At 43.3% G+C, this 26,285-nt stretch overlaps 3 protein-coding genes across 3 annotated transcripts; 1 reads left to right on the forward strand and 2 right to left on the reverse strand.

Moving 5' to 3' along the window:
- Positions 1–201: 201 nt before the first annotated feature.
- On the reverse strand, positions 202–7,808 carry LOC133921384 (ribose-phosphate pyrophosphokinase 4). Its single transcript, XM_062366225.1, has 6 exons — positions 7,349–7,808; positions 6,864–7,275; positions 6,707–6,775; positions 6,433–6,561; positions 633–732; positions 202–558 (listed from the first exon to the last, which is right to left on the reverse strand). Exons 1-6 carry the CDS (start codon positions 7,477–7,479, stop codon positions 425–427), a joined length of 975 nt encoding a protein of 324 aa, XP_062222209.1. The 5' UTR covers positions 7,480–7,808; the 3' UTR covers positions 202–424.
- A 264-nt stretch (positions 7,809–8,072) lies between these two features.
- LOC133921381 (uncharacterized) lies at positions 8,073–14,159 on the reverse strand. The gene is made up of 9 exons (XM_062366222.1): positions 13,592–14,159; positions 13,332–13,393; positions 13,080–13,194; positions 12,822–12,945; positions 12,572–12,652; positions 12,012–12,353; positions 11,749–11,915; positions 10,791–11,620; positions 8,073–9,865 (listed from the first exon to the last, which is right to left on the reverse strand). Exons 1-9 carry the CDS (start codon positions 13,936–13,938, stop codon positions 8,400–8,402), a joined length of 3,534 nt encoding a protein of 1,177 aa, XP_062222206.1. The 5' UTR covers positions 13,939–14,159; the 3' UTR covers positions 8,073–8,399.
- A 3,272-nt stretch (positions 14,160–17,431) lies between these two features.
- LOC133921378 (AT-rich interactive domain-containing protein 6-like) lies at positions 17,432–21,575 on the forward strand. The gene is made up of 13 exons (XM_062366220.1): positions 17,432–18,152; positions 18,252–18,291; positions 18,500–18,552; positions 18,649–18,694; positions 19,207–19,299; positions 19,728–19,847; positions 19,922–19,973; positions 20,057–20,132; positions 20,379–20,445; positions 20,605–20,655; positions 20,784–20,876; positions 20,955–21,134; positions 21,219–21,575. Exons 1-12 carry the CDS (start codon positions 17,539–17,541, stop codon positions 21,057–21,059), a joined length of 1,410 nt encoding a protein of 469 aa, XP_062222204.1. The 5' UTR covers positions 17,432–17,538; the 3' UTR covers positions 21,060–21,134; positions 21,219–21,575.
- The last annotated feature ends 4,710 nt before the right edge of the window (positions 21,576–26,285 follow it).

The raw sequence follows: 26,285 nt of genomic DNA on the forward strand, positions 1-26,285 counted from the left end.
TTTTGATTGCCATAAGTCGTATCACCATCCATCCAATGTGATGGAAACTCAATAATTAGGTTGAAACTTAGTTCCATGGAACCAGAAGTTTATGTTGTTGTCAACCAAATCCAGTAAATAAAGTCTCAGGCTATCAATACTCAATAACTCAGGAAATTAAAGCATTGGCTCCAGAAGAAAATGCTGAGAACTGCGCCGACAAAGAGAACACTGAATGCCTGATTTTATTATCACATCCTCGGGCTGTTTGTGGAAACTCCAAGTTCCACAGTAATTAGATAACTCACTTACTCCACATTATTTGTTTTGCTGGAGCTGGAAATGAACTCTTACATTTAGGCAAAACAGGAGCAGCCCATCACCTAGTACAAGTTCATCATATCTGATGGGCATCTGTAATTGATGCCCGTCTCCTAGTACAAGTTCATATCTGAAGGGCATCCGCAATGGAGCCAGCAAGGCTCAGCACCTCAAATGGAGGTTGTTGACCAATGGCTTTTACCGTGTGCGGGCACGAGTCTGTGATCCAGAAGTAAGCAAACTGGTCACCTGGCCCAGCTGCGAGGAACAGATGATAAGCTACTAAAAGTCTGAATGGCTGCAAAATTGGAAATGGATAAACTGACAAATACCAGAATTAGAAATCATGAAGCGTTCATATGACTGCTTAGGGAACACAGCATGAGTCACATAGGCACTGACTTTTGAAGCGCCATGAGCAGCCAGAACTTTCTGCAAAAGACAAGATAGAATTGAAAATTCAGTGTTCAGTAATAGAAAAGCATATTTGGTTCTAGAAAAAAAAACAGGAAAGCAGCACATGCCACTAAAGTCTATAATTGCATCATCATTAACACTCAACATTTGCTGATTGAACTGTGTGATAACTTGCAAAAGTAAAACCGGTACACCAAGTCAGGGGCGGGCCCACTCAGGGTCATGGGTGTACAGATGTACATCCAAATTTTTGTGCAAAAATGTTAGTATATATACTAGTATGTATCAGGTATTAGGTAATGAGCAAACAAGCTAAGCCCATGCGGCCAGATGTGGCCAGCTGCCCGCATGTAACGCCCCACCCGGTCACCCCACCGTCCTACGATCTGATTTGACGGCCAAAAGCCCATGCCAGCTCCCATTCCCCACACCCAGACACAAACACGGCAGCGACACCCAGTCCTGGCGGCTCCACATCTCGCTCTCCACTTCCACACCTCTACCAAACCTAGAAGCGGCTCGACCAGCTCGACATCCATATGGAGGGTGGGACCATCGGGCATGGTGGCGACAGCAGCTGTGCGGGTACCAGCGGCACTGGCGGCAACTGTACGACCGGCAACGGCGTGGGCGGCGGAGCGGGCGCCAGCAGCAGGGCGGTGGTGGGCCTAGGCGCTGCCAGCGCCAGGGCCGCCGAGCACAGGTGCGGGCACGGGAGCTCTATCTCCATTGGTGAGTGCGAGTGGCTCACCTCACCTTATTTACACAATTGCACAGCCGTTTTGCAATAAACTACCAACTAACTTGTCATGGAGTTAACACATCCAGATGCAATCCAACTAATCTGAACAAACAATTCTCCTCTCTAGTAAAATTATCCGTACCCATGTGATAACCAGCTGGTTGCAACTAATTGTTTTGAAGCATGCTCTTGGTGGAGTTGTGAACGTAGAGTCTAACACGAACCATAACTGATTCTGTTCGATCACATATCTGTGTATTAACATGAATGAGAATCAAGTGGATTTCTATGAGATGTGTTGTTTCCATCTAATACCTGCTAACAACTGGTAATGTTTGAGGCGTCATGTTGGCAATTTGGAAAAAGAAGATGATATTACTCCATCAGGTTAGACTGTAATAGGAAGGCACCCCACTAATCTGGGAGGAATACATTTTACCATTGATTGTATGGGTGTTGTATTTATGTATTTCCTCTCCAGGCAAACTAACCATGATTGTTCCGACCATATCTACAATCACATGCTAATTTTACTCTATTTATTACCATAGATCATACATGCTTTTGTAACCTAAAAGGCAGTAAATAATCGCAGGCAGGGATAGAAAAAGGGCAGTAACCTAAACATTGCAACAGGAAAAAAAAACAGATTTCTTTTGTGATGCTTACAACATTTTTCATGATGCCATGTATTCCACATATGTATTCTTTAGTTGATTAGGTGAGAAGAAGGTTGTTTTTGTCCATCATTTATCATGAATTCAATTGCTCATATGCTCACCCTTTTTTCCTCTAGAGGGGACTATGAAGCAACGCGGGCAGCCTATCAAGAGAAAGACAATTGATTTGAAAACTATGTGGAGTAAAGCTGCAAAGTCAAAAAAGACATCAGCTGAAATCAATTCATCTTCTCCTTCCATTCAATTGCCTGTGCCTGACAATGAGATTGAGATTACTGCTCGCACGGAACCTGATCTCCCAATTCCATTGTCCACGATCATTGAAAATGATGACAATGATGATGCAATTCATGAAGAGGCTGAAGAGAACGAAGCGGCTCAAGTGGATGACAGTGATGATGGAATTTATGATATTGACTTGCTTCCGCGTGATCCTGGGAAGAGGATTCTAATTGCATATTATGATATCAATGATCAAGATAGGGTGAGGAGGGGATTCATTGCATTGGGGCCTTATCAACCACGGGACCATAATTTTGAAAGAAGAATGATTGGAGGTATGCGTCAATTTGTGCCTGCTTGGTTTGATACTTATAATTGGATTGAATGTAGTGTGGACAGAGAGGCTACATTTTGCTTGGTTTGTTATTTGTTCAAGGATAATAGTTGTGCTGGTGGAGATGCTTTTGTGAATAGGGGCTTTAAAAATTGGAACCATAACAAGGTGTTTAGGAGACATGTTGGTGAGAGTACCCACAATCAAGCTCAAGAGAAATATGATTTATTTGTGAAACCTAAAAGATCAATTCAACAGTTATTTGCTTCGACAACCAAACAGTACACGGTTCTTTACATAGCCCGCTTAACATGGTCACTTAGGTGCATAAGGTTTCTCTTGAGACAAGGATGGCTTTTCGTGGGCTTTATGAAAGTGAAACTTCTAAAAATAAAGGAAAAATCCTTAAGCTTTTAAATTTTCTAGCAAATAATTTTCAAGAAGTTAATAAGGTGGTTCTAAAGAACACTAAAAAAAAGTAAAATGATAGCCCACAAGATACAAAAGGATCTCATAAGCTCTTATGCCAAGGAAACTACTAAAGGCATGTTTGTTTCAGCTGGGAATTCTGAAAAACAGCTTGTAGATTGTGGATTGTAAAAAGTTGGATTGTAAAAAACTGAATTGTGAAAAGCTTTTATATTGTATATTCTCAAAACTTTGATAGACAGTTCAGTAAAATGGACTTTCACAATCTGTGAAAAGCTGAGGGAAACCAGCTTCTTGGATTCCCACAATTCAACAAGCAGATTGTAAAAAGCTATCTGTTTGTTTCAGCTTCGGATTGTAAAAGCTGAAAGCCACAATCTGAAACCGAAACAAACTGGCCCTAGGCTTATTATGGAGGATCTTGGTAATGAACATTTTTCAATACTTGCAGATGAATCTAGTGATGTGTCCCTAAATGAACAATTGGCTTTTTGCTTCTGTTATGTTGATAAAAAGGGAAAGCCAGTTGAGAGGTTTCTTGGTGTTGTCAATGTTGAAGACACTACATCTTCAACACTAAAAACTGTAATTGGAGATTTGCTTATGGATCATCAATTGAGCTTTTCTATGGCCCGTGGGCAAGGATAGGATGAAACTAGTAATATGAAGAGTCACATTAATGGTTTAAAGAAACTTATTATGGATGAGTCTTCTTCTACTTATTATATTCACTATTTTGCTCATCAATTGCAATCAACTCTTGTTGCTGTTGCTAAGGAGAGTGGTGATTGTCAATGGTTTTTTCAACAACTTTCATATTTATTGAATGTTCTTGGGAATTTTTGTAGGAAGATAAGAATACTTTGAGTGTCTCAAGTCGAGTTTATCATTAAATCATTGGAATTGGGTGAACTTGAAACCGGTCAAGGTTTGAATCAAAAGATGGGCTTGGGAAGGCCAGGTGATACAAGGTGGGGATCTCACTATAAAACTATATTACATATTATTGCTTTGTACCAATCAATTCGGAAAGTTCTCATCAAGATTAGGAAAGACTATAGTGGGACAGAGACTATATTGGCTTAAACTATGTTGACATCATTTGAGTTACATTTGATAGAAGAAATATTTGGGTACACAGATGACTTATTGTCAATGCTATTTCTCTTGTTTATATCACAAAGGAACAATTGCAGTTATTGCGGGAAGATGGTGGATGGGATACTTTCCTTCAAGGTGTCATTTCTTTATGTGTGAAGCATAAGATCAAAATTGTCGATATGAATGGTCGCTACAAGCCGGTTGGAAGATCTCCAAGGTTCTATGGTGAAGTCACAAATAAACACCGCTTTCATGTTGATATATTTTTGGGTGTTATTGATAGGCAATTTCAGGAGCTTAATGACCGGTTTGATGAGGTGAACACATAATTACTTATTGGCATGGTATCATTCAATCCTATTGATTCATTTGCTGCATTTGATAAGAAAATTTTGGTTAAGCTTGCTCAATTTTATCCTAAGGATTTCACAAATGATGAAATGTTGAAACTTCCCAATCAACTAAAAAATTATATCGTAGATGTGCGAAGGGATGAGAGGTTTAAAGATGTGAAAAATCTTGCCGATCTTTCTATTAAGCTTGTTGAAACAAAGAAGAGATGCATTTTTGAAGTTGTTCACAAGCTTCTCAAATTGGTGCTAATTCTTCTTATAGCGACAACTAGTGTTGAGAGGGTGTTTTCTTCAATGACTTATATGAAGAATAAGCTAAGGAATAAAATGAGGAGCAAATACATGAATGATTATTTGGTCACATTTATTGAGCGGGACTTCTTTTTGCAAGTTGAGGATGATGCCATCATACATGCATTTCAAAAGATGAGGAACCGTAAAGTTGAATTGTAATTTCGATTTTTTTAGCTCTTTTATATTACCTTAGATGATGTCATTATTATGAACAATTTTTGCTTTGTATCTTAACATTGTTTAATATTTATGGTTGTCGAAAAAATCAGCTATATATAATATCGTTTGTACACCCAAATTCAAAAACCTGGGCCCGCTACTGCACCAAGTCCACCAACAAAGTGAGAGTTCAAGAGGAGCCCTAAAATTGACTATTGCTAGGAATAGGTTTCACAACAGAAGACACTAATGTTTCGCTTTAATAATGTATTGGTAGTAGTGTCCAATAAGGAGAGCAATGTTCACATAGACGATCGTCTACCGCGTTTAGAAGATGACTAGTCACTAGCCGAAGCCTCGACGTCCAGTCTAGGGCCTAGACGCGACTCTAGACAGCTAGACTGTCTAGACGATCAACTCTGATCAAATGCGGACTAGTTAGTGAATCTAGACGGTGTTGGACAAGACTAGGCGGTCGTCTTGGCGATGCAAAGTTTGGCGACTGGCGGGTCCACTCAGGAGGGTTGTTTTGGCCACACGTGGGACCAAATTTTGACCCCGAAACCATTCCCCGCACCACACAAAACCTAAATCAATCCATCCATTCCCCATTCGCCTCTCGACTCTTTCCTCTCATCTTTGGCGGCACCGCCGGTTGCAGCCCCACGCGCCTGCGCCTACACCGTCGCCCGCGACCTCGTCCGATCCGTCGTCGACAGCCGCAACTGAGTCGTCACATGCTGACGCACCCATGCCATCACCCGCGCCCACACTATCACCCCTTCGCTCCGCAAATCCCATGCAGTGGACAAGTATTAGCTCTAATCCCTGAATCTATGTATACTCCTCCTACACCGGATCTATGCTCTAGCTCTACTCCCCTCAGACGGCGCGTTGCGGCCGCCACGGCTGGCTCAGGCAATGGTCCAGCACCTACAGCCCGGGTGTCGTCTCCTTGTGTTTGTGGTGTGTGATATGCTATGCTTCTTCTGTGTTATGATGATTATTGATTGATGAATGAAGTTGCATTTCTTTGGAAGGTATGCCTCAAATCTCACTTGAAAACATATTTTTTGCATTTTTACTACTACATTATAAAATCGTCTAAACCGTCTAGTTGCCGTCTAAATAGCCTAGTCGCTAGTCATGGGGTGACTGACTGTCTACGTCTAGCGTCTAGGTGAACATTGAAGGAGCGTGTTACTTTCTTTCCCAGATGACTAGGGAAAGAAAGAATGGAGCGGCAGTGTGCCCCTCAGCCATCTTAACTGAATAGCAGATATCTCAACTGAATGGTGGAGGATCTGCTTCCATCGTTTTGGAATTAAGAAAAATCCAAATTGAGTAAATAGTATGTAGTTATGTCACAACAAAGCGATCGAATAGTACAATTCATCATACCTGGCATTCTCTAAGAGTTCCCCCAGATTGCACTAAATCATCAACAATAACAACATGGCGCCCTTCGGGATTCCCTTCCTTGATTCGAACTATCCTCTTGTCGCCTTCGCGAACCTTAGCACAGACTACCTATATAACCAAACAGCTCAACATGAAACCCATGAAAGAGAACGCTGAAATTGGGCAATTTCACAACATGCATATCCTTGGTTACAATACAAGCTAAGCAGAATTTGAGCTAGACATATCCAAGCGTGAAAAGGAACCCACTGACCATTGGGAAGTGTTGCAATTGCTTGTGGAACCGCTTCCACGCCCCGTCATCTGGGAAGGCAATGGTGATCTGCGTGCAAAATGCCAACGGTCATGAGTACATTTGGAATTCAGCACAAAAGAAAGTTCGAAACGCAATAATGGATGCCACTACACACATTGTCGGCGTCGGGGAGCTGGCGGAGGCGCTGCAGCAGGAGCGGGATCCCGGTCTCGAAGCATGGCAGGACGTCGTCTCCGAAGTAGAACCTCTCCTGGAGCGCGTGGATGTCGTAGATGACGACGCTGGTGGGCCCGCCGCGGGACTTGGGGATCATGGAGAGGATGCGCGCGAGGGTGAAGGCGGTGGCGACGTCCCCCTCCTCCTCGACGCGCTCGAAGGAGCCCGTGGGGAAGAAGGGCAGCACGAGCGTGAAGGAGGAGATGAAGAGCTTGGGCAGCGCGAAGATGACGGAGATCTGCTCGAAGATGACCGCCGGCGAGCTGAAGGACGCCAGGAAAGCCACGTGCTGCCCCCGGATGTCGTGCGCCTTGTTGATGAACAGGTTCGGGAACCCATCGTCGAAGCTCCTGGCGGCAGGCACACACAGAGTCGGCGAGGCGGGAGGAGAAGGAGGAGGAAGATGAGGGGAGGGTGGCGTACCGCCAGTTGATGGACTGGAGCTCGATGGCGTCGGAGGCGGCGGCGACCTTGAGGGCGAGGTCCTCGCACTCGGAGCAGTAGAAGAGGTGTATGTGCTTCTTCGCCTTCTGCTTCGCGGCGGCCGCCTCCATCTCGTACCGACAGGTGGGTCGCGGTGACGGCGGCGGGGACAGTGGAGCGCCCGGGTCAGGCCGAGGTTGGGAACCAGAAAAAGAACGGCGCGGAGAGGCGGACAAGGGCTGCGAATATTTTTCCTCGATTTTTATGCAAGCCTAAACCCTAGACCCCAGCCGCACTACGAAGCGGCCCGTGAATGTGAACACGGCGAGGCGAGTGAATTGGGGAAGAAGATAATGCGATGTACAGATGGACGCGGATGCACGAGGATATGCTATGCCTGAAGGATTTCAGCATGGAGCGCGCCGCCGCCTGACCGCGACGGCTACCTGCTCGCGGCGGCGTTTTGACGGGCATTTGTATCTCCTCGGCGGCGACTATCATGAAGCACGCAGCCATCGTCATATCTTACGTCGTCACGTCTCAATCTCGTTCGAAGTCAAGCATAAGGAGTTTCCAGCGAATGACAAAAGGGTACTGATAAGATATTGGTCAATCTAGTTTGAACAACACAAGTCAAAAGGGTACTGATAAGATATGGTCAATCTAGTTTGAACAACACAAGTTTACAGAGGCAATGGAATCATGAGAAGCGTAGAAAAACATGAACAAAGAACTAGAGTCTACTGAAGATATGGGATAAGATATAGTAATTTACACTGGCCCATCCTGTGTATGTATTATCCTTAGAGCCAAAAGCAATGGTGTAATCATAAGTTACAGACATGTGGTTAATCCAAAAGGACTACAATATCAACTCAAAAGAATGCCAAAACTTTTGTGCGTGCCAATCGTTTCGCCAACGACAATCTGATTCAAGTCTCTTCAACATCAACATGAAGGTAAAACTGATGGTCTATCCAGTAGTATGCCTCGCTTACGGCTGGGGGCCAAGCTGAGAGAATCAAGAGAATGGAGTGAATTTGTGCAAGTCTTAACTCACGCACTCGTCGGATGTCGAACAGCTCCTTTCCAAGTTGAATTTAGGCTCACTGGGATATACAAAGACAGTTGCTGCTGAGGTTGACGGAGTCAATGCAGCAGAATACCTCACCAGAGTTACTGTGATCCTAGGCAACTGCTGAAAGCCGGAACTAAGTGGCACAAGCTTATGACTAATAATATGCTCCGATTTCGGCAGAATGGATGCAGCATGGTTGTGAGCCCCAGAGAAAACAAAGTTCTGGGAATCAACAAGGGAGTACTTCATTTCCTGAAGTAAGGACGTCGAATTGTGGATCTTCACATAGAAAGTGAAAGGGATTCCAAGGATAGCATAGGGAGGGCACTCCATGCTCACGACAAGCGGCGGCTCCTCAATATTGACCTCAGGTAACCTTTGCTTCATAACTACACGGCTCTCTTGACCCTCTCCAAGGCTTGAATCTCTTGACCAGTTCAGGCAAATTTCACCTAGGTTGAAGTTTGAATTGCTAGCCCGTGGATTGACTGAAAATATTCCTTTGTATTCTGCGCTAGGAGCAATAACTGCATGTCCACTGGAAATTCCGCTAATCTGTTGCACTGAGCAGAGCTGCTTTCCATCATCATCAGGTTCGATGGTCATAGAGTGCAAACGCAAAGGCACCTCAGTGCAATTTCTAGCATTCAAAATAAGCATATTAGACTCATTCATAGCAAGAGAACATTTTTTGTCATCGCCACTTGAGGATCTTATGCCGGATAGCAACAAGGGTTCTCGCCTAAATGGTCTCAAAAACTGGTGACTAACTATCATGGGGATCTGCCCTTCAATTTGCAAGCTTCTATGCACGTTAAGCCTGTGCAGTGCTGCTTCTTCACTTGAGCCTAGGGAGTAGCCAAGTGAAACATAGAGCATGACTGACTTTGCTCGATGCCATTTGATTTCCAATTTGCACGACCAGGAATCACCCACACTCAATGTGGGAACAGATACAACCCCAAATGAGTACTGAATCTTTCTTATGCTATCAACCTCTTCCTTTGACTCTTTGTCCTCGGCCACAGTTGAGACACCAAGAAGTTCGACATGATGACTTTCAGACTCTTCTGCTTCCCTAGGACTCATCAACAGACCACCACCTCTGGCATCAACAAGGTTAATTTTCAGCTCACCACAATGAACTGCATGCCCTTTTGACAATATGGTCACAGGTACGATAAATAACTCTCCAATTAATGCAGGACCAGCAGAATTTAAGATAAGGTCAACTTGAGCATCTGGCTCTTCAACTTGGATCAGTTTCTGCCCGGAAATGGCAAGAACATTGTCCTTTGTAGGCAGTGTCTCCACTTGGTCCTCAAATTTCCATAATGGGAATTCTTCCAAGGAAGCAGGACTTTCAGCTTGGCAGCAAATCACAAGGTGTTTGTTTATTGTCGCCTTCACCGACAAACATTCTAGCTTTCCACTCTGTCCTGCATAACGCACTCACAATGTTAGTTCCATTATGGAACTAGTGGTAGGAAAAGGTATCACCAACATATGTAGAGGAAAGCTTCAGCTCAAATATTCGAGTATCAAGGAGAAAATCGGGAAACCCCAAAATCACGGAAATTGAACAAAGTCAAAAATAAATGAGCCATAACTGTGGTTTCAGTTTTCAAGATGGAACATAACATGACAATTCTTTTTATGCTGAATATTTCTGAAAATGGATGTGCCTCATATTTTTCCACAACTAGATAACTAGCCGATATATTGCATATGGCTAGTTCCACCATAGCTAACAATTTGATTCTGTTTCCTCCATAATTTCCTATTCTTATACAATTAACGCTAAGTGTTTGGTATTACCTGATTTCTTATCCAACTTAGGTATAGCTAAGGCATATCAGTATATGCAGACATTGTACAGCATGCTAAGAGTACATGAAATACCTTTACAGTTTACATTGTGTTTCTCATAATATGCCATGGGGATGGGGCGTGTTATTTTAGTTGTAAGAGAAATTTTCAATTGACAATACCGTATGGATTAGATTTTCTTTTTCTTCAGTTAACATGATAATTTTTATTTTCCTGACTAGTGGGGGTATTTATAAGATTTTTCCTCTTCACTTGACGAGGAGTGTAACATCCCAAAAATAATAATTTCGGCTATAAATAAATCAATATAATATTTGTGGATTTTCTGATTTTCGTGGATTAATGCTGAAATACACAAAGAATCTGGCTTTTGCTAATCCAGGTGCCCGCATGGAGTCTTTAGTCTCACCAGTTATTTTCGTACATTAAGATAGTGGGCCAGGCAGCCAACAAGATTTAATTTATGACATATGCTAACACAGCAAGTGGATGAACACTTAATGAAACGAAGCAAATATACTGATATAAGAGTACCTGATTTAACTTCATGTGTCAACCGAATCCATTTATTGGTGAGTAGTGTAAGAGAAGTAGCTTGAACAACTTGGTCATTCAAATTTGAATTCAAAGGAGGAGAATCTTCCTGTGTGCTACGTATCACAAAGTTACAGTCAGATTGATTGAATTGAACCTCCAACTGATCAATCACAACTGGAGAAGGAAGATGAGATAACAGTGACACACTGACAAGCAGAGGTGAACCAGGTTTTACAGATTGATCATGAAAAGCAACAGATGCGGTAAGCACCATTCTTAGCGGACTTATTTGATCAATATCAAGGTGAGTAAATTCTTCCATCACATTATTAAATCCATCACCAATTCCTTCTAGTGACTGTTTTCTTTCCAAAACATTAGTAACTTCCCGCTGTATATTCTCTCTCCTGGAAATGGTAGGAGTACCTGCAGGCCCAATCTTAATTTTATTTTCTCGATGTTCCTCTCGACTAGCAGAAAATAATGGTAATGCAGCCATCTCTAGGGAATAACTGATAAAATCCTTCAGATAAATAAGTTTCCTTGAGCACTCTCTCAAGTACCCTAGGTTTTCCCAAAGTAAAGTGGTCCAACCCTCTTGGCGATATAGACCAGCAACACCATCAAAAAGTTGTTTTGCATTGCTAAAATCCCCAGCTGCATAATATTCTATGGCCATTCCACCACTACAAGCAGAAGCCATTCTTGTAGCACCTAGGCTCTGAAATGATTCATAAGCTTTTCTGAACAACGCAATTATCTCATAAGAATCTTGAAACCTCTCAGCTTCTGACAAAGCGTAGCTTGTGTATTCAGTATCCGAAAGGCTGCAACCACAGTTTGAGGTATAAGTGCAATGACAGCAATAACAAGGCCTTTTAGCCCCAAGCAAATTTGTGGTATAAGTATTCATTAAAAAATTATGTTATCAAAGAACAAGCATGAAGGAACTTACGGTACCACACTAACTGTATCCCCTTGCTCAAACAAGCGCACATATTGGCCAACATATACAGAAGACATTACTGACTCAGGTATTCCGTTTACTTCTGTGGTAAGGTTTGCCATTGACGAAGAGCATTCTATGGCATACCTCTTCTCTCTCAAGTAAGTTGCCGCTAACTGTCAGAAGGGAATGCACGATAAATCAATTATTAGTGCAATCAAGTAAATGGAGTGTCTCTCTGTTGCAGCGCTGCACAAAGATGAAGGTTGAACCTGATAGTAGTAAGCTGGCTGAAATTCCCACTCAGTCAATGCATTGTCAGCAGTACCAAATCGAGGAGATAGTGTATCTGGAACAGTTGCAGATGTTGTTTCTATAAGCTCACCGAACACAAGGAACTGCCTGCTAAACCATTCCCAGTGAAGAAAGGCAACTTCTGGTGTTCCGACAACCCGTTCATAGCTTCGGATATGCTTGCGGAACCATGTGATTGCTTCAACTACTTTCCCGGCATGAAGTAGCAAAGTTGATATCTTAAAGTGAAAGTGCTCAGCAACTGCTTTTATCTCAACTAGGCGTTGGGTTGGAGGCAACCTTGTTGAAGTTCCAATCATCTAAAAATGAGCACATTATCAATGGATGGTGCAAAGCCAATAGAAACTGATAAAGAAATGGTGGCAGATCAACCAACAGTTAAAGTTTTTGGATGTATGATAGCCCTAGTTTTTTTAAGAAACTTCTGAGAGAATCCATTCAGTATGCCAGTTGTTGATTCAATTAATTATCAATCTTTAAAAGGCTACAAAGTTATGGAATAGGGATGTGATCGCACCTCACGCAAAACACGAATGCCTTCCTCATAGAACTTTAATGCTTCTGGCCAATCCCTTCTAAACTCCGCATAAACAGCAACCTGGTGCATCAGAGTAATGCAGCAAATGGAAAGATCAGAACAATGTAGAAAAGTCAATGATTAAATTATCAAGTAAGTGTAAATGAAAGGTTCTCTTTGTTTCCAGTACTTCTAAACTTGCACCTTGAATGATTAACAGCACTAGATTCTTGGAGATAGAGGTTCTTACCTTAAAGCAGTAGCGGATGCTCAGCTCAACAGAAGCAAAGTTCCTCTTCTCAATGCGAGCCTTTATCCTTCGCCCTTCCTCTTTATAGAATGCTGAACACAACTCCGCAAAAACATTCTTCAATCTGCAAATGTGGGATACTATACTGATTATCATGCATACCTCCAAGGAAATTGCCACAAACAAAATGATAAAGATTGCTCTACAAAGTGGAATAGTATATCACAGGGGAAAAAAAGGTTTCAAAAATGCACAGACTTGTTGAGAGATTTGTTCCGTTCTATTTCGTCGTGCTCAACCAACACAACCAGGTGCTTAGAATCAATTTCCGCGCGTTTTCTCAGGGCAACTATGACGTCCTCGCTCAGCTCATCTGCAAAACATTATTGGGTTTCGACTTTAACCTTCACCGTAATTGGCATTCCACTAGCCTCAAGTAATGCACACAGTCTGCCAATTATTGCATAGAGAGAAGATAAATCATTCCAAATGCTTGAAGAGGGCACTTACCACCAGCTTGAGCCTGTAAAAGGACCACCACTAATTTAGTGTTCTTTCCCTGAATTACAGACCTGTCCAACAAACCAAAATTACTTCGCGTCAACTTCTGTTATACTAGCTGATGCCATTATTGTGTGATGCTTCCCCAAATTCCCAAAAGATTGAGAAACTACCCATTTACATCCTAAGTTCCTAACACTCTCAATTAAACCTCTGATAGTGCACACATCAATTTGGGATCAACAATGAAAAAGATCCAGACGACGTACTTGAGGTTCTCGAGATCGGAGCAGGCCTGGAGCCACTGGGCAGGATCGCCGGAGACCTGATCGGCCCGGAACAGCGCGGCCACGGCGGCCGGGACGCGGGTGCGGTGCTTAAGGAGCCAGTCCTTCTTGAGGATCCCCGCGGGGGGCGGCGGCGGGGCGAGCGGGTCGCGGGTCTTACCGCTGTGGGCGAGGATGGAGGCCTTGGCGAAGTCCGGGAGCGCCAGGGTGTTCATGGGCGGCTGCTGGGAGCTGAGCGCCGCCGAGATCGAGGGGTGCAGCTCCGGGCACCCCACAATGGACACGAGGGATAGCGGCGGCGTCCGCAGCTCCTCCGGGTAGTCCTCCATGGCCGCCCCACCCTCGGCCGCGACGAGGCTACCGGGCGAGTGGCTTGGGTGTGGTTATGGGCGGCGCCGCGGCGGTGGTGATCGCCGTGGCCCGGGAGGACGGAGGGGAGCTCGGATCTGTGGTGGCTGTTTGGCTCGTTTCGGAGGAACGGGGACGACGGGGACGCGGAAGTGAGAGCAGAACGCGTTTAGGCGTGGAGATGTAATAACGAGTACAATAATGGTGTTTCTGTAAAGTATGGAAGATATTCGTGTGATTTCAGCAAACTACTTGGGTTTAATAGCCAAAGTTGTCAAGTTGAAAAATGTTCGCCAAGTACTCGCATGAATTCAAACTGATTTTTTTTTTAATCGTGAATTCGACGTGATTTGATCGGACAAGAGCACTTTGAGATATAAACAGAAATTTACCTTTTGAAACTCAAACATAATCTATTTGGTTGGACGATGCACGAAGAGTTCGTTCTATTGTTCACGAAAGGTTGTGTTTGCTTGCAGTAAAATATGATGGGGTTACTCAAGTGATCATTTCTAACATGATAGGATCACGCAAATCTGGATGCTTCTAAGCTTGGCCCTTGATGTCCTCTGTGCTTGCCAACAAACCAAATATGATGGCATCGCTTGTTAGAAAAGGGCGCAACCAACCAAACTTCATTAGAATTGGACAATTGGTGGAAGCTGAGCATGTATATGAGAAGTGTTAATTTCGGGGCTATTTGGTTTGTTCCATTTGTTAGCCATACCAAAATTTGAGGTTACCAAAACTCGGGCAATGTTAAAACATGGGCGAAAATGGTTGTTTGGTTTGCTACCATACCGATTTTGCGTGCAATGCTAAATTACAAGAAGGAAAAATAGTGTTTGGATTACAACCATATTAAACCCTGTCAAAGTTATAAGCATGACATGTGGGGCTCATATATTATTTTTTCCACCGAAATATAACCAAGTGTAATCTTGTTTCGAAAATAATTGCAAAGAATATTTTAATGCGAATGGATTGCTAATCCGATACACAGTTTAAGATATATTGTCATTCTAAGGCCATCTTCAACAGACTCAGCATCCCACTCCCGAGCGGCATCCACGTCGGATGCCGCTTGGCATCACCCCGCAGACGTCTCCAACGGAGTCAGTATCCAGGTCTACAGGGAAGCGGCATCCATTTTTTAGCAACTAGAACACCCCAAATTTGTGGTGTCGACGAGCGTCCGTAACACTGTACCTGGTCGCGTGGCACCCAACGGTCACAGCTCCCGCCAACTGGAGGAAGGTCGGAGTCGCGCGGGCGAAGCGAGTCGAGCGGGGGCGACCACCTCGGTGGACGCGGAGGATCTGGTCCTCATTCCAATTAGCCGCCACGGTGACTCTGGACGCTGCACGGCGGGCAGTGGATCGGCGCCCGATGCGCTCCTCTTCGCCCTCCGTGAGATCCGCTCTCGTGCCATCACCGCTATCCGGCTTCTTCTCGTCCAGCACCGGGGGGAGGGGAGCGGCAGGCGGGGGGGGGGGGGGCGATGGCCTGGAGGAGGAGGCGGCGCGGCCCGACGAGGGAGAGGGAGGCGCAAGGGGGGTGCTGAAAGGGGAGGCGACGGGGCTGGATGAGGGAGGGGGAGGCACGACGGGAGGACCAGCGCTGGACGAAGAGGGAAGAGAGGGGGGCGAAGAATGAAGAGGACGGTTGAAGGAAAAGATCATAATATAAGAGAGAGAAGATATGGAGTGGATTTATAGAATACCTGTCGGAGATGGTTGGAAAAGGAAGTGCTGTAATAGTGATAGTGGATACTGTAATAATATTATAGAGTATGAAATTTTGAGATAGCTGTTGAAGATGATCTAACATACTCAGTCTCAAAACCTTGGACTGCGTGCTGCAATTAAGCTGCAGCAACATCAGCTCTTCCCATCTTCAATGCTGCTTCAGTGCCACACCATCGGGTCGCCATGCTTACCTTCTTTCCCTACAGTGTCAATGCCCTTTTTTTGGGGGGGGGGGGGGGGCATGCCAAATTTGAAATGAACCAAATTGCGGCCAAATCTGGTAAGCATGCCAAACTTTGGTAAGATATTCATAGGCTTCAAACCAAACACGGCCTTCATGTTTGTGTCGTCCGATATCATCTAATTAGCAAATGGTGGACACAGCAGTAAATTTACATATTCATCTACTATTAAAGACGCGGATGCCAGCTCAAAACCCTTGTGCACACACACCACCTTTTACTCAGGCACCTGATAATTCCCCTTTGAGCATAAGCTCAAGACAAAAAGTGTTTTTATATTAGGGCATGTTTGGTTGTTACAGTTTTTTAAAACAACAATATTTGAATGCCATGATTTTTCGGATGTAGGTATGAAATACCACGATTTTTGAAAAGTGCAGTTTTGGTAAAAAAAAAACATGACATGTTTGGTACGCGTGGTATTTGATATTGTATTTTGCTAGAAATGGCTATTTTGTGAACTAGACATTATTAATTAAATTCAAATTAGATGGCATACACATGAGAAGCTCTAAGCCTCTAACCTGCATATAGCTGGCCCAGATTATAGAACAATCGTGTATATAGTATTGAGAAACTACCGTCATATCTGCATACACATGAGAAGCTCTAAGCCTCTAACCTGCATATAGGTGACTTACAGTAGGTCCCTAGCTAAATCACTTAACATCATTTTCAACCATATTCTCTTTATTTCGTTCTCTTTCCGATTTTTTTCCCGTTCTCATTCTCTTTATTTTCTCTCATCTCCAACAACTTTCTTTCGAAGGAAGCCGCGAAGTAAAATGAGAGAGAATCCCGTCTTGAAGTGAATGATTTTAGGAATCTCTTCGTGACAAGAACCGTGAAGGGAAACCGTTGGAGCGCTGAAGGGAACGAAAATCTCTTCACGACAGGAATCTGGGCCGTGAAGTGAAACCCTTGACCATGATCTAACTTGTGGCGCCTTTGAATGTCGTAGTTTTTAAAAAGTATAGTATTAAGAAACTTCTGTCTTAGAAATCATAGTCATGCAATACCACATTTTAGAAAAATGAGGTACTAAGGTGGAGTTTCTAAAACTTCAAAAAGAGTACACTTTTAACAATACTTTGGTTTTCAAAACTTCAAGATTTGTTATCTCCAAACACCTCGTTTTTCCAAACTAAAATATTTTTTAAAACTTTCAATAAAAAAGTATATTTTATAATCGTAGTATTTTTTAAATTTTCAAAAAATACTTTGTATCCAAACAAGGTCTTACTCTTTTCAATATGATCAAATAATTAGCGCAGATATTTACAAGACCGGAAATAATCAGCCCAGAAAGGACCAAGGCACAGATGGCCCACTCACACGTGCGCGAGGCAGGCCCATGGCTTGAGCCGTCAGAGGTGGCAGCGTAGGCGGGTAGGTCAGGCCCTATAGGCCCAGGAGAGGCGGCCCGCGGGCGCGAAAGCGGCGAGCGAGTCGCGAGCCGTGGAGATCCATCCAACTGCAGCCTCCAAGTCCATGCCATCCTCCTCCTCCGTCTCTCTTCTCGCCTGTCGCCTCACGCCTCGGTGCAAACCTGCCGCGAAAATAGCAGCCGTCCGTTCCCCTTCCGCCCCCGATGAGCGACGCGCGGGGCGGCACCGCCAGTCTCGACCGCGACGGGGACGACCCGAACGACCTCCCGCACGCCGAGAAAGAGGCGGTGCCCGTGGCGGAAGTGGAGGCTGCGCCTGCGCGGGGCAGGGACAGCCCCCCGGACACCGACCCGGAGAGCGACGAAGGCGAGGGAGAGGGCTCCCCGGATCGGGCGGAGCCCAATGTGGGCACGGGTGGGGGTGGGCAGCGCGCGCCGGTAGCCGAGGGCTGCGGGGAGCGGGAGGGGATTGTGGGCGGCGCGTGGGTGGAGACGAACGGCGAGGACGCCATCAGACACGACGGCGATGGGGAGGAAGAGGATGACGAAGGTGACGAGGAGGAGGATGACGACGACGACCACTCCACCCCTGATGCGTCGCCTAGGGCGGAGGTGAAGGTGGAGGGCGAGAGCTCCACCGGGATGGCCCAGAGCGGCGCCAGCCACCGCGTGGAGTCGGACCCCTTCCTCGACGGCGACGACTCCGGGACGGAGGAGGAACAGGCGGCGTTCATGGTGGAGCTGGAGCGCTTCCACAGGGAGCACAGCCTCGAGTTCAAGCCGCCCAAGTTCTACGGCAAGGGCCTCAACTGCCTCAAGTGCGCATCTTTCTTTACCTCTCGTTTCTCCGAGCTACTCCAGTACCATCTCTTGTCGTCTAAACGTACTTACCGTGTGTTTGCTCTGTTGGAATCCAGGTTGTGGAGGCAGGTCGCGCACTTGGGAGGCCACGAGCAGGTACATGATACTGTAGATACTGCAGAGATATTCGTTCGTCCAACGACTGAAATCACGAGCAAGTAAAATACTGATGACACATGATGAATGGTGTTCAGTTATATTTATGACTGCACCGCACAACACATTGTTTTCCTTCCTGTCGTAAACAATGCAACTTTTTTCTTGAATGTGGCAGTTATTCCAGTTGAATGCTTTGCTTATTCAGGTAACTGTTTGTAAACTATGGCGTCAAGTTGGAGAGACTTTCAGGCCACCAAAGTAAGCGTCTCTTTTCACAGTACATGTTAAACGTGAGTTTGCGGAGGATCCTTCTTATGCCGAGTGATTATTGGTTTGGGTCATATTCTTTTGCAGGACCTGCACTACTGTTTCTTGGTCATTTCGAATTTTCTATGAGAAGGTTATCCACTTTTGCTGCAGGATTTTGTTTGATTTCCTACTTGCTCTAGGAAGGCCTATGTTTACTTTGTTTCTTGTAGTGTCGCTGCTGCATGCTCTACTTACATCAGTTTACGTGCAGAACAAACAAGTTACACCACTTGACCTCAGTTTAGCTCTTATAAATATAAATCTTTTATGGAGGGGCCTAACAAATATAAATATGGAGCTAGAGTGAAGGCGCTACAATTATTGGTGTATAAGTTTTAACCGTTTTAAGTGCTAGAGATTTTTTATTCATTTTGTGTAAGGCTGATACTTAATGCCCTGAATAGTTTAGAGCCAAACAAATATAACTGTTGCACATGCTTTAGATGCTAGTGCTACTTCATTTAATGCTTTAAATAGTTCATATCCTTAATGTTTTACCATATTTTATATTGAATATAGTAAAAGTCATTGCTCTAAGCTTACTGATTTCTGTTTTATATTGATTCATTGGTTTCTTTCCCTTATGTTAACCAAATAACTTAGGCACTTCTTGAGTATGAAAAACACAAAGTCCGGACTGGTCAGCTTCAAATACCACCTCCTGCTTTACCACAGCCTGGTGGTACTGACCATGAGGTAACCCTTATTGTAATTTTTTATGATGCAGTTTTAACTTCTATAATAATTTTATTTACTTTCCTGTTTAGCATATATCTGCATTGTTTATTGGGGTTAATCTTATCAATTTAAATGTAATGTAAAAGAACTTTATCTGCTTATTAATTCATTTTCATTAGAGTCATGTAGAATTAATACTTCATAGTAAGGGCAGGATCAGTCTATATTCAGAAACGCCAAGGGGATTTGTGCACTGTTTCTTTCTGGAAAACTAGTGTCAGTTATGAATACAGATTTTATTGAAATGGACGTGCTAATTTAAGATGAAGGCTGACTTTTAAGTTTTGATGTTCCCATCAATATAACACTGCCGAAAGTGTTCTGTTGTTGAAAGGTGCAAGCTGCTAATTTTAGTTACTTTGACAAGTTTGTTGACGGTTTTGTAGATGGTTGTGAATCCATCATCTTCCGCCAGAGTTAGAAGAGATGCTGCAGTGCGTGCTATGCAGGGTTGGCATGCTCACCGCCTCCTCGCCAACGACACATATGGAGATCACATTTCAAAGGTAAAAAAATCTTTTACTGGCGTTCACTTTTATTTACTTACTATTTTTATATAAAATTGTTTACCTTTCTACAGGACAAAGATTCAGTCCCACTTTCAAGTCGTGATAAAAAACTAAAAGGCTTCGGTATGCTTCACCACTTTTCTCTTGCTAATGCATTCTGACATTCTGTGCAGTTTTTTCTCATGTATTCGTCATGACATGTTTAGGGGTACTCAAGAGAAAGAAAGCATCTAGTCCAGAGTACGCTCACAAGCCATCCCGTACAAAAATAAATAAGTCACAGTTAAGGCTTCCTATCCAGTCATTTGGTTATCTTTAAGTATTGATTGACAATATGTAAGATGAAAAGGACATGACCACCAAACATGCTACTATGCAATTAATAGGAGAAATCCTAAATATCGTAGTACCTTTTAGTGTAATTGAGCTCATCAGGAAGAAGTTTATTCCATATATTCAGATGTTGTATGCCTGTAACAATGGTGTGATGGTTTGTATTCCTGTACGTAACATAATGCTTGATTCCAGGGAAGATTCTATGGTCATTGACGTTGGAGAACCTGCCGATTGGGTGAAGATCAATGTTCGACAGACTGTAAGTTCAACTAGGATTGCTTTGTTTAATCACATGGTGCACAAATATTACATATGTTTTGGAGTCTCAAATGTGAAATAATTGCATATGAGCTAGTTTTGCTAGTGAACTTCAACTTGTTTTTGAACTAAAGTTACATTGGTTATTGCTTTCCTGCAGAAAGATTGCTTTGAAGTCTATGCGCTAGTTCCAGGACTTCTACGAGAGGAGGTGAGAATCCTTTCATTGACGTAAAAATTAATCCTTTCAGAGACCCATGCCAAATAAGCTAGGAGTTTGCCATATATAATGAGGCTATGCTGGAGAGGAAAATGTAAATTTTTGTTCTGGTGGTGCAGGTGCATGTTCAGTCAGACCCTGCTGGGCGTCTGGTTATCACTGGGGATCCGGAGCAGGCTGATAATCCTTGGGGGATCACTCCATTCAAGAAGGTGATAGCTGCCCTTTGAATAACACGAGCACATTTGGGAGCTCTCTAAGGTTAACAGGAAATGAAATTTCTGTCTCAGGTGGTTAACTTGCCATCGAGGATTGATCCTCACCAAACATCCGCTGTTGTCACACTTCATGGCCAGCTATTTGTGCGCGCACCATTTGGGCATGCTGATATGTAGATATGGCGTCCTGTTCACCTCAGTTTCCTTTGACTGCTGTACCACTTCACCAGTGGTATTTCTGGATATTTCTAGGTTCGTGTTTGTGTTCTCTCAGCCTTTCCTTGCTTCAAAACTTTTGTTTTTCCTTTAATTTTAAGTCTTCTGTTTATTATGCAGGCTTCAGTGCAGTTTTGTTGAGGAAGTAGGATTTCATGTGAGCAGATGCATGATGCTAAGCTGACATAGCAGAACCTTTCTGCAGTTCAAGGCCGGTGTTGGGATCTGTTAGTATCTTGTTTATTATTATAGTAGTAGGCATAAACTAGCTGGTTCATGCATGGATTTCAGTTTTATCGGTACATTTTTTTAGAGAGGAGACAACGGTGGCAGTAGGGCTAAATTAAGATTAGTTACTTGATACTCTGGGTATTATTATATTTCTGTTATTATTTATAGAGAAACGAGACGATCTGTTATTATTTCTCTTTTATATTATAAATGACTTTCCGGGTCACCCCAGTGCGTCCTGAAGCAGCATTTCTGTGCATACGTCGATTCCTCAAATCATTTCAGAACTGGGTTATGAAGCTTTTGGCTCTCTGTTGGTTGTGGAAGTCCCAAAAATGCTTCACTGCCTGGATCGTACTGCGTTTAACTTGGGCTCTGTTTACCATATCATTGCAGTGGCTCTTTAAAAGCATTTTTTTTTTAGTTTTCGATCCAACTCTTATTGGGAAGTACATTTTGTGGAGCTGTAACAGCAAAATCAAGCTATAATAAGTTAAGATTCCCCCAACTAACTAGATTTGCAGCACGGCATAGTAATCGCGAGCTGACGCATGCCCATGTTAATTGAGGGAACAGAGCAGCTCTCCTTGGTGCCTTGCAACTATCCATTTTGTTTGTTCATCTCTACTTTCTAACGTAGCTCTGATTTTGAATGTCATCATGTTTGATGATTACCTCAATTTTTGATAAGCTTTATTGCTTCCTCGTAAAACCAAGCGTATACGATAAAAGACATCGAGTTGAACAATATTTCGCATGGATATGTATGACAATCAACCTTATGGTTTGCTCTAAGTAACAGCCGGTTTTTGCACAGTTTGATTGATGTTTGTGTTTCAACCTGCGCTCCCCCTGCGTCTTCTACTTCCGCGCAGGGGCGGATACTCAGGGGGCTAAGGGAGATGAAGCCCCCTTATTGGCTACAACGCCATTGAAACAAAGAGACAGAGGAGGAGCAGGCAAAAGGAAGAAAAAGGGAAGGAGATATAGAGAAGGAGGAGGAAAAGGAGAGCCTTTACATTTCGCTCCTATATCGGGCCATTGCTTTCGCATATCTGCCATTAGCAACTACCACATCCACCACTCATGGGTGCGGGCTTGCCTCCGACACTACCTACCTAACAATTGCAGATGTCGATGAAAGAAAATTCTTCAACAAATAAGGTGCGGCGAGAGCTTAACTCACTTGAGTGGATAAGCTTAGATAAATAGTGGGGATGGAGGGATTGCCTATAATGATCACAAAATTGGTTGTCCCCGGCACCGTATGCTCATGATCAGTATTTATATTAACTTTCAAAGTGTAAGGGTACAAATAAGCCTCTACAGGGGTAGAGATACAAACTACCACCGTACAACTAGGATATAAAACCAGTTTGTTAAAACATTGTGCAGGCCCGAGGCCAAAATATGAGCCTCTCTGATGGCATCACATAACCTAGGCAGTAATCATGGCGACAAGTGGTCACATTGTTTGGTCGGTCGCTGACTGCGGCACCGGCCTAGTCCAGCGTGTCAGGTCAGCCCCCGATCTGGTCACATCGTGGCAGAGACCATGTGGTCGGTGTGCCCTCTTGCCGCTTATCTTCCTGGGGGCCCTCACCCACCCAAGGCTCTGGGGATCTGCGGCCTCCAGGGGTCCGCGACCTTGAAGGCTTGGATCTCCGCGGTGGCTCCGGAGGGTGAGCCTAATGACCTTCATACTTGGTCCAGCGGAGCCAAGGGTGTCAGGGGTCTTTAATGGCAACCCCCAACACATCGTCTTTGTCCACAACCGCCCTGTCACCCAATCCCTTCTTTCATGTCTCCACTGGTCCATAGCCTAGTCTCTTCTTTCATGTCTTCTTAGATGTGCCAACGTCGATTACTATCTTGCATCTAACTTGTCGCTCATGGTCATCAGTGCCATTACCTTTCTCTCTGCATTGCCATCCTCCATTCCCGTGGTTGGCAGCACCACTCATGCCTTTATGCACTACCATCGGTCGTACATCAATTGCGTTCATACGTGTTTTAAAACCCCGGCGGGTATGATTTAGGTCTTCCTCCTCTAGTGGAGCGAACAAGACCCTCTTGAATGTACGTGATGTCACCTAGAGAGGTATTTTCTAAAATTTAAAACTTCATAGCGGATTATATATTCTGGATACTTCGGGTCAATCTGGAGACTCCAGGGTCCAGAGGTTTCGAGCTCAACCCGGATAGTCCGGATGGAATAGAAAATCAAAAACTAAGAACACCTAAGCAAATCTAATTGAATCTAAGGGTTACCACATGTTTCTAAGAAAGCTTTAAAACATTTTCACCAACCACCTATAGCTACAAACTTGCAAACAAATAGATCAGACAAATTACCCTAAATATCAACTAGAATGAGAAAGTATGCAAGAAAGTAAAGGAGGCACTCCTTACCATTTATCACCACATGCTCACTTGGCTTGCTTGTATGCATATCAAATCCAAGACCTCTCTTTTGCTTGTTTCCTTAGCCTCAATGGTCTTGTATAGTTCATCCTTGATTTGTATGTCTTGATACACCCATACTTAACCAAGTCATTTAGCCTCTTATTCTCCTTTTGTAATGCTTGCAAGGATTGAACATTAGTAGTACAAGCATTTATATCAATATTGTAACAACGAGAGCAACCTTGACTAGTGAAAGCACTAGATAGTAAGGTTGTTTCATTATAGGGAGAAGAGCTATTCCTAATTGCATCAATTTGGACTTCAAGAGTTTTATGAGTTTCATCCAAACACTTAAATTTTTCTTGAAGTGTAGAATTGCTATCATCTAGACTGGCAATTGAGACATTGACCAGATTAAGAACTTTGATCAATTTCTTAACTTTCTGCTTCTCTTTAGCAAGGAGCTCCTTGAGTTCAAGGTTTCTCTCCTTTTCAAGGATAAGTAAGTTCTCTTGCTTCTCAAGAATCTCCTTTTGACTCTCTATTATTTCCATTAGCTCCTTTATCTCAGATATGGTATTTTTACTTAAACCTTTAAGCAAAGATTCACAATCACTATCACTATCTAAGAGCTTGGATTATGATTTTACCTTGCACCCTTTTGCCATGAGATATTTGATAGTGTCATCGTCATCGCTCATGCTACCAAAAAGTGATTTTGTCGGTATAGGGGAGTGGATGGCGATAGTGGTAACTCCTTTATCATCAGAGTCGGAGTTGGAGTCTTACTCATCGCCAATGTGAGTTTGACCCGAATATTTCTTCTTATGAGTCTTTTACTTGTTCTTCTTGAAAGACTTGTTCTTTTCCTTGTTGTCCTTGTTCTTCTTTTTGTTTGGACATTCGGCGATGAAGTGGCCAACTTCACCACACTAATAGCAAGCTCTCTTGAATGTTTTCTTTTAGGCATATCTCTCTTCTATTTGCTATAGCCACCATTCTTCATGAATTTCTTAAATTTTCTTATAAAGCAAGCAATCTCTTTATCATCAGAGCTCTCATCTTCACTTGAGCTTGATTTTTCAACTTGCTTGCTCTTGAATGCCTTAAATGCTACTTCTTTATTATTAGAGGTTGAGCTTTGCTTGAATGGGTTCTTGACTTCATTGGCTTCCTCCTTAATGAGCTCATGAGCGAGAATTCTACCGAACACATCACTTAGTGTGAGCCTCTTATAGTCTCTTCTTTCTCAAATGAGGGTGATCAAGGTGGGATTTCTTGGTACAAAAGTTCTTAGCAATCTTCATACCACCTTGTGATCATCTAGCTCTTCTCTTTCAAGCCCTCTAATTTTGTTCACTAGCACCATCATGCAGCCATACATTGCTTGAGGGGTTTCATCATCTTCCATAACAAATCTTCCCAATTTTTCTTCAAGCAATTCTATCTTGGACTCTCTCACGCTTTTGATTTCTTCATGTGCGACTTGAAGTGTATCCCATATCACTTTAGCTTCCTCAATCCCATCCACCTTGTTAAATTCTTTGGTGCTTAAAACGCCAAGCAATACACTTGCGTCTTGTGCATTATGGTGAAGATTTTGTTCTTACTCATAAGTAAGCTATTTGTTCTCATCTGGTAACTCAAGACCTATACAAACAATCTTTCAAATACTTGGATGAAGAGAGATTAGATGATATTTTATTTTGTGTCTCCAAGCGGTATAGTGTGCACCATCAAAATATGGCGCAGGTCCGAACGGCACAGAAATGTAAGAGTTAGATGCATTCAATTTATCATAATTGAATTCGATTGTAACTCCCTTGCTTTTACCATCGTCCGACTTCAAAGCATTATCTTTTGGACTCTTCGGGCTTCCTAGACCTTTTAAACTCTTCTCTCTAGATGTTGACATCTTCAACTCTCTAAGCAGTGAAGTTTTATAGGAGATTAGACTATGATACCAATTGAATGTATGTTGTATCGCTTAAATGAGAGATGAATATGCATTTTTTGAAAATTAAAACTTCACAGCGGATTACAGATTCCAAGTACTCCGGGTCAATCTAGAGACTCCAGAGTCCAGAGGTTTCGAGCTCAACCTGGATAGTCCAGATAGAACAAAAAATAAAAAACTAAGAATACATAAGCAAGTCTAATTAAATCTAAGGTTTACCACAAGTTTCTAAGGAAGCTTAAAGATATTTCCACCAACCATCTGTAGCTACAAATTCGCAAACAAATAGATTGGACAAATTACCCCAAAGATCAACTAGAATGAGAAAGTATGCAAGAAAGTAAATGAGAAAATAATTTATTTCTCAAAGTTCGGACCAAACGTTCATATGTCTCTGTTTAGTGCTCACCAAAAGCATGGTCTCTTTCAACCTTTATCATCACCAAGCGACCACGAAGACCGAGCTTGAGCTTACTCAAAGCTTTCTCTTTACTTGTGGAGGCGAGGATGACCTTCACAAACTTCTTGGGGCACTCCACAAGTTTGAACGCTCTCCGGGTGATGTCTAGCCGTCTAGGAGCTCTAAGCTCCAA

This window comes from Phragmites australis, chromosome 6 (genome assembly GCF_958298935.1).
Source record: "Phragmites australis chromosome 6, lpPhrAust1.1, whole genome shotgun sequence".
Taxonomy (NCBI): Eukaryota; Viridiplantae; Streptophyta; class Magnoliopsida; order Poales; family Poaceae; genus Phragmites; species Phragmites australis.

Excerpts from the sequence above, each read along its gene's own strand:
- LOC133921384 (XM_062366225.1), bottom strand. The coding sequence starts at position 7,479 with ATGGAGGCGGCCGCCGCGAAGCAGAAGGCGAAGAAGCACATACACCTC. Across the intron at positions 6,776-6,863 it reads AGCTCCCCGACGCCGACAAT|ATCACCATTGCCTTCCCAGA; the intron begins GTGTGTAGTGGC and ends TTTTGCACGCAG. Across the intron at positions 559-632 it reads CTTCATGATTTCTAATTCTG|CTGGGCCAGGTGACCAGTTT; the intron begins GTATTTGTCAGT and ends TGTTCCTCGCAG.
- LOC133921381 (XM_062366222.1), bottom strand. The coding sequence starts at position 13,938 with ATGGAGGACTACCCGGAGGAGCTGCGGACGCCGCCGCTATCCCTCGTG. Across the intron at positions 13,394-13,591 it reads TCCGATCTCGAGAACCTCAA|GTCTGTAATTCAGGGAAAGA; the intron begins GTACGTCGTCTG and ends TTTGTTGGACAG. Across the intron at positions 13,195-13,331 it reads TTTACAGGCTCAAGCTGGTG|ATGAGCTGAGCGAGGACGTC; the intron begins GTAAGTGCCCTC and ends AATGTTTTGCAG.
- LOC133921378 (XM_062366220.1), top strand. The coding sequence starts at position 17,539 with ATGAGCGACGCGCGGGGCGGCACCGCCAGTCTCGACCGCGACGGGGAC. Across the intron at positions 19,300-19,727 it reads CTGGTGGTACTGACCATGAG|ATGGTTGTGAATCCATCATC; the intron begins GTAACCCTTATT and ends ACGGTTTTGTAG. Across the intron at positions 20,446-20,604 it reads AGATCAATGTTCGACAGACT|AAAGATTGCTTTGAAGTCTA; the intron begins GTAAGTTCAACT and ends GCTTTCCTGCAG.